Raw genomic sequence first — 7,665 nt, 5'->3', positions numbered from 1 at the left:
GAAACGTGTATGTGCACGATCCTTCGCAGTAAAGCACTATTTGAGCAATAGTGAAAATCAGACCTGAAAAAAATTTCAGGCCTGTACGGGATTCCAACCACTGACCTACGGGTTTATGTCGAATTAATTTGATGGCCTGCTCCCAGTTGGCTTATTAGCTCAATTGGTAGAGCGCTGCACTAGTATCGCAGAGGTCAGTGGTTGGAATCCCGTACAGGCCTGAAATTTTTTTCAGGTCTGATTTTCACTATTGCTCAAATAGTGCTTTACTGCGAAGGATCGTGCACATATACGAATCAAGAATTTCACCAGAAAAAATTTCATATATGAGTTTTTTCCTCTGATATCTTTTGGACGTTATCCTTCTCAGACTTTCATTAAAAACGTCGTCATCGACTTGAATTTCAATACGAACTTCGGGGTCCTCCCTGCGCTCTGAGTACAACTTTCGCTTGATCTCCCTGTACACTCGTTCACAAAAAGCTTGCAAGCGATCGCTAAAGGAATCACTGTTTGGTTGTGACATCGGTTCCAATCGCATTACGGGCAACTTATTTCCATGGCATGGCCTCCATTCGTCAAATTTCTCACTGTACCCTTTGAATGAATTTTAACCATGTTTCTCGCTTTTTCGACCTGTGTTATCTCAACTGGATAAATATTCTTATCCGTAATTTGTATTTTCTTGCATTTCTTAGGCTTAACTTCGGCGAATTCGTCAATAAATCTCTTCGGAGTCTTACACTCCCGCTTTGCCCTGTTGACGGCCATTTTTGAAAATTGGCGCTTTGCATATTTAATTAACTGCGCATGTCAGGTGAGTAATATGGGGGCTTAAGACCAATTTCGGCAAATGTTCAGTTTTATATGGGATAACTTTGATATGCAAAGAGGAAATAAACAAAGTTTTCTCAGTCAATCTGTGTAACCATAACGGCTCACTGTCCCATTTACCAATTTTTTGCACGATTCTGCTTGTACTGTCGGCGCTAACTATTCGGCCAGAAAAGTCAGACATGGTACATTTAAACAAGATCCAAGCGGTATGGAAGTGTTTACTCATTTATTCTACCGTCGTGGTGGCTACTTTAATCTTTACCGCGTGGAAATTTCACGCTGCCAAAAGCCTGAGGAAAGAGAACGCGACACAAGAGTTATTTGTGTATCTTACGCAAACCGAGAGTTGTCTTCGAACGAGTCTCATACTAAATCTGGATTTAGGCAACCGTTCAAAATGTCGCTGTGACGTTCTTGTGTTAAGTTACAAAGCAGAGTGCCACAAAGATCGCCCGGCTCACTTTACCTACTTGTTTGACAACACAACCACTTGGGGATCTGGCCGTAACAAGCTATTCTTCCACGCTTTAGAGAAAATCACCCATTACATGTATTATATATTTCTTGACGATGACATTTCTCTAACGTTCAACAGAAAAGCAACTCCAGCAATGACACAACTCAGTCCAATTCAAGCTTTCCAAAACTGGCTTCTGGATTACGAGCCTGCAGTTGGTGTGGTGGACTACAGCCACAATCCAGCAAATTCCTTAATTCAATTGAATCGGAAGATTTGTAACAAATCCTTTGTAACCAACACCTCCGTTGCAAGTCCGATCATATTTTTCGATCCTGTTTTCAATGCCTTTCATGCAAAAGCAGTCGTGCACATATTTCCACTGGATACACGGTATGAACAAGTTAACTGGTGGTTCACTGATAAATATCTTTGTTCAGTAGTGGAGTTAAAGTTTCGTGGGCAAGCGCTGTTGTTTTTTCCTGTGACAGTCCAGAATCCTCTACATCGTCCATATCCGAGGTCTCTTGCTGGAACGCAGGCAGCCTGGAGAGCATTCATTAAAGATATATACAGAGCTGTCCCTGAGCGATTCGCAAATCATAGCCTACTTAGGAAATTCAAAAAGGATCCACAATTATACACGACAGAATCTCGGACTTACTGCATGAATGTAACCCGTCACCAGGAAATTGTGCCATTTGCGCACTTTACCAAAGAAGAAGATCGAAGAGAAAAATAAAAGTAGACATTTATGATGTTTGAAATTAAAAACATCGTAAGAACTTGCATTGGTTTTGGCACAAAGTAAAAGCTTATAGAAACTTTTTTAAGTTGGAAGGTAGATGAAAACACTTTTCATTGTTTTGCTTTGATTCTATCAAAAAAATTAAATATATGGAGAGAATACAAAATGTCAAATCAATTGCCATTCCTGAGAGTTTCTCGGCGAAAGCCTCTCTTAATCATGTTTCCAATAATCTCGTACAGTTAGCCAACAAAGAATGTTTTAATTTCATTTGGAAAGGGAAGGATGGGATTGGACGGTTAGCTTTGATGAATGAAATTGAATACGGAGAGGTAAGATGCTTGACTTAGACACCGTTGATTCTGCCACAGAGAACCAAGCGTTTGTATAGTTCGAACGTATTTATTCAAAAATTGTTCTCATTTTACATTTTTTCATTTACCAAATTATAAATCCAAATACGGTATTCTATTTATGCCGACATGATAACATCAATCAGTCAGTCACCATAATCAATTTTAAGTTACAAACTAGAATTATAGTACTTGAATAAATTTATCGTACATACATGGACTGTTATTGTGAATTTCTGTTTATTAATGGGAGGGGTGGGGGACTTGATAGAGGGGGCTAAATAAATTTTTTTCTCTAAAGAGGGGGTACTTATCAGGGGGGGTTAACTTATTAGCGAGGGGGGCTTGATAGAGGATTTACGGTAAGTAATGCTACTCTTAGCATATTATGTAGAGTTAATAATATAAATAAAACTAGTGCCGTAAGTATTGCTACTATTGTAAGTCTGAGTACTAGTTAATTTTTTTAAGTAAAGTTTTTTTTTAAGAAATGTAAGAACGTAAAAATGGCAGTTATGCTAATATTATATATGAGGTATATAAGTAACTGGTGAGTGCATGTTGGCATATGCAAGCAGATACTCGATAAAGCATGCGCGCACGTGAACCATCAGCCTATGAAGGGAACCTCTGGGACAGAGGAGGGGGGTATGAGAAATATTGAAAAAAATTGTTTGCATAGTTTGAAAAGACAAAATAAACTGTTTGCAAACTTGATAGGGTAAAAAAAAAGTGTTTGCAGGGAAGTCAGGTAAGATGTTAAAAATGTTATAACCAAAACTGAAAAGAAAAAATTAAGTAACAAAATGAAGCCTTAGTATAAAAATTAACACAATTTAGGAACTAATAAGTGGTCACTCTGTATTAAGCAAATAAAAAATCTGAAAATAGCTAAATGTTTCTTGAAAAAAAGGGAATTCAGTGTGACAATTAAATCTCAACCTTACTCGCCAACGTATTGATTACGTCCTTCGTAAAGTAGTTCAATAAGGCAAAGGTAATATTCACAAGGCGAAAAAGCTTTTTTAAGATGTCTTAAACGTGGATTAATCCCGTCTTAAATTTAAGTTTACTAAGTCTAAGTTGAGATTTAAGCAACTTATACACCGATTTAAGTCTTCCTTAAACCGAGCTCACACTATCTTAAGGCTAAACTTTAATGAAGGTTTAAGCTGACGTTAAATGCGTGTAAACAAAATTATTCATTTAAGTTACATGTAATAGAACTTACACCTATTTGAAACGCACTTTGAAGTAATGTTTACCTGTAGTAGGGTTAGGATTCATTCATTTATTCATAAGGTGTAGGTGTACGTGGATTGCCATATTTACTCTGGCACGACAGTCAATGTTCTCCGTAGATTTTGCGGCTTTGTACTATATTGTCACGTTCAATAACAACTCTACCTCGTCGTCGCTCCATATGAATGATTCTGGCTCGTTCCCCTTATTCTTCTTAGCCTTCTTGCCTGATTTTGACATGATTTTAACTGTTTGAACTAGTGCACGTAAACTGAAACATCGAATTCCCGCGGCTGCTAAATGCTTGCGCGATGCGAGAAAACCTGTTTAACCAGTACTCTAAAATAGACGAGTACAAATACCGCGTGATATTTGTACTCGTCTATGGCGTTATTTGTACTCGTCTAGGTGTAGTTGGATAATAAAGAGTCATCCTGGGTACTAGAGTGAATCCGGATACGTGTGGACGGGCTAATTCGATTTGAATACGCTGTGATCACATAACGTGTGGACGCAGATATATTTTCGTATCTGGAAAGAAAAAGTTGCGGATTCAAAAATATCCGGATACGTGTCGACGGGGCCTTAATCTATTCGACACCGTAGACTGTCGACAACCGAGTGGTATTACATAAGGTGGTTTGCAACCAATCTCTAGAGACACAGGTAACAATGGTGAAAGGAACAAATGCTGGTGGAAGAACAAAAGGAGCTAATGAGATACCCATTGTTTACGTCCACCAACATGGCGGCCATGACGTAACGTGCAAACCACCTATAGTATGTACAAACTCGGAGAATTTGTCCACTAAAAAAACAAAAAAAACTGTTGGAATCGCTTGACATCTCTAAACAAACATCTTATATCCCTAAGATGCATGGAAGAACCTTTCATTGGATATTCTGTAAAAAATTACTAACTGCCGGGTGCTCGGCTGTTGAGCCTTCAGTCACAGCGTTGTAAATTACGAGTCATAACGTTTTAAAGTCTTGAAAGACTGATGAAAATAAAAGTCCACCTGGTTTTTTTAGTGCGTTTTCGTGAGTGTATTACTTTCTGATGATTACATGGGAACTTCTGGGTTATAGACATGGCAGATGGGTCCTTTGAATAAATTCGTTCACGTCGCACACTATTGTAAAATTACAGTTTACATTTTCCAAATGAAATGATTGCTCTTTAATAATTATTAGTAAGCACACTTTCTAAATGGATAATAAAAAATATTTTGGATTAATATGGCTATTTTTATATCTATCCTAGCTTTGAGTTATTTCTTTCTTTTCTCTCTCATTACTGAGTGATGAATAAAACAATAGCTCGCCTTTAGCATAGAGTTAGCTCACGGTTGCAGTATATTCCTAAATGGGTTGGGAGATTTTTTTCTCCTAAATGCTGTTTTATGGTTTCATCAAGTATGAAAAAGCTTCAAAGTGCTCAATTCAGGTGTCAACCATAGATTGTAGACGTAAATTTCGTAAATAACTGAGTCCGCTTTTTGTGCATTGTGGGGTGGAACTTCCGAAAATGTGTTTATTATGTTGACCGGCTGTACTAGAGGTTCGCTGAAACCACAACATATTTTTATTTTTCCATACTCCTCTACGCTATTTTAGTCATTCTGAATAAAAATGTGTGAAAGAAGTAGGAATTAATATTGCGCTGCGCCGAGCCGAGATTAAAATTTCCTCGAACAAAAGTTATGCAAAATGACGAATAATTCAATTTGTGCCTTTAGGCCTTTGAGCCCTGAAACGATTTTCGCTCGGAAAAGAATTATTTCACAATATCTCGAAAACCAAGGTGGCTTCGATTGCGGCGTAACAAACTGAAATGCATTGGAGCCCTTTTAGAGAGACTACCCCTTCCCCAATTGGTCTAAATTTTCAGGCTCAGTTTGGATACTTGCCTTTTCTTTCATCTTGTGCATGCCATCTATCTTAGATAAGAATAAAAAATGATATTTTCTCCAACTTACTTACTTCAAACTAGCTTTTATTGTATATCAAAAGTGACGCAAAGTCTTCCTTGGTGTTACCTTTGCGGCTTATTTTAATAAAAAACGTGCCTTAAGCACTTTAAAGAACTATTTTACCCTGATTGGCAATACAGCGACCCATACCAGGACTACAACATACGTAACAAGCGACTTCAAAATATAAAAACACGTTGGAATAACTCACGTGATATTACGTAACGAAACAAAAGGAAAAGAAAATAACGAAACGGAATTAAAATGGTAGCCACATTTGGTGTCATTTTTAAAACTTCACTCGTGCCAATCTATATTAATTTTTTTTTTCGATCTTCTCCTTTGGCAAAGTGAGCAAATTAAATGGCACGATTTCCTGGTGACGGATTACATTCATACAATAAGTCTATGATCTGTTCAGGTATCGGCGTGGATCTCTCTTGCATGAATTTCCTAAGTAAGCTATGATTTGCGAGTCGCTTAGGGACATCTCTTTCTATATCTTTCATGAATCCTTTCCAGACCTCGTCTGTTCCAGCAAGAGACCTTGGATATGGGCGATGTAGAGGATTCTGGAGTGTTATAGGAAAAAACAGTAACGCTTGCCCACGAAAATATATCTCCACGACAGAACAAAGATATTTATCAGTGAACCACCAGTTGACTTTTCATACCGTGTATCTAGTGGAAATATGCGCACGACTGCTTTTGCATGAAAGGCATTGAAAACAGGATCGAAAAATATGATCGGACTTGCAACCGAGGCGTTGTTTTACAACGTTACAAATCTTCCGATTCAGTTGGATTAAGGATTTCGCCGGATTATTGCTATAGTCCACTACACCAACTGCAGGCTCGTAATTCAGAAGCCAGTTTTGGAAAGCTTGAATTGGACTGAGTTGTCTCATTGCTGAAGTTGCTTTTCTGTTGAACGTTAGAGAGATGTCATCGTCAAGAAATATGTAATAAGTACATGTAATCGGTGATTTTCTCTAAAGCGTGCATGGAAGAAAAGCCTGTTACGGCCTGATCCCCAAGCGGTTGTGTTGTCAAACAAGTAGGTGAAGTGAGCCGGGCGATCTTTGTGGCCGCTTTGCCTTATAACTTAACACAACAACGTCACAGCGACATTTTGAACGGTTGCCTAAATCCAGATTTAGTATGAGACTCGTTCGAAGACAACTCTCGGTTTGCGTAGGATACACAAATAATTCTTGTGTCGCTTTCTCATCCCTTGGTCTTATAGCAGAGTCAAATTTCAACGAGGTAAAGATCAAATTAGCTACCCCGAGGGTAAAAAGAATGAGTAAACACTTCCACAGTTGCCGCTTGCATCTTGTCAAGAAGCATGTCTGACCTATCTAAGTGACTAAGGTGTGCCTTGCTTTAACAATATACTGCAGTAAAAAAATGGAGCCGCCATGGCTACACGGAGTGATTAAAAAACCGCCTTTTTCTCTTTTTCTTGACATTTGCATTACATGTCGTTTTTCGCTAATTTTGGAATCGCTTGAAATTTCTAAACAATATTTGACACTTAAAAGAAATATGAAATAATTTTTTGGTGGAAATTTTGTAAAATTGTTCGACTATCACACATATAGTTAGAGGGTAGCTTTATGTGCTGATAAAATTCCCATTTTACTTTCTCTTCTTTTTAGTATTTTTTTATGATTCTTTGTTTTTCCCATTATTTTTCCTATTATTTTGTTTCCTATGTCAGATTTCTATCATCAATTATATTTATTCCAATGAATTTTGTGTGAGAGCAGTATTTTTCACAGATGTTACTTCGAAATTAATTTTGCGCGATTAATTGGCGCGCGGTTGGCCAAAATAGACCCATTTGCGCACGCGTTTGGTCTGACCACTGTGTTCACGGTACCAAGGAATCGCAGCAGCTATCTCGATTACAACTTGATGATTTTTCACTCTGTGCGTGCTTTTTGTATGACATACCACGCGCAAGCTTGATGAAAACGTTTACATCGAGCATTGGTGGCAATAATGGCCGCGTACGACTAAGGTTCCGATGAATTATGCTCGAGAACTTAT

At 38.0% G+C, this 7,665-nt stretch overlaps 1 protein-coding gene and 1 pseudogene across 1 annotated transcript; one reads left to right on the top strand and one right to left on the bottom strand.

The window, feature by feature from the left end:
- Positions 1-897: 897 nt before the first annotated feature.
- On the top strand, positions 898-2,604 carry LOC148726482 (uncharacterized). Its single transcript, XM_088729173.1, has one exon. The coding sequence runs from the start codon at positions 1,017-1,019 to the stop codon at positions 2,034-2,036; it is 1,020 nt and encodes a 339-aa protein (XP_088585299.1). The 5' UTR covers positions 898-1,016; the 3' UTR covers positions 2,037-2,604.
- A 3,012-nt stretch (positions 2,605-5,616) lies between these two features.
- LOC111339687 (uncharacterized) overlaps positions 5,617-7,665 on the bottom strand; it is a 4,924-nt pseudogene continuing 2,875 nt past the window's right edge.

This window comes from Stylophora pistillata, chromosome 7, assembly GCF_964205215.1.
Source record: "Stylophora pistillata chromosome 7, jaStyPist1.2, whole genome shotgun sequence".
NCBI classification, from domain to species: Eukaryota; Metazoa; Cnidaria; class Anthozoa; order Scleractinia; family Pocilloporidae; genus Stylophora; species Stylophora pistillata.
This window is presented reverse-complemented; position numbering and strand designations above follow the sequence as displayed.

What these genes read in the sequence shown, in the direction of transcription:
- LOC148726482 (XM_088729173.1), top strand. Translation starts at nt 1,017, where the DNA reads ATGGTACATTTAAACAAGATCCAAGCGGTATGGAAGTGTTTACTCATT.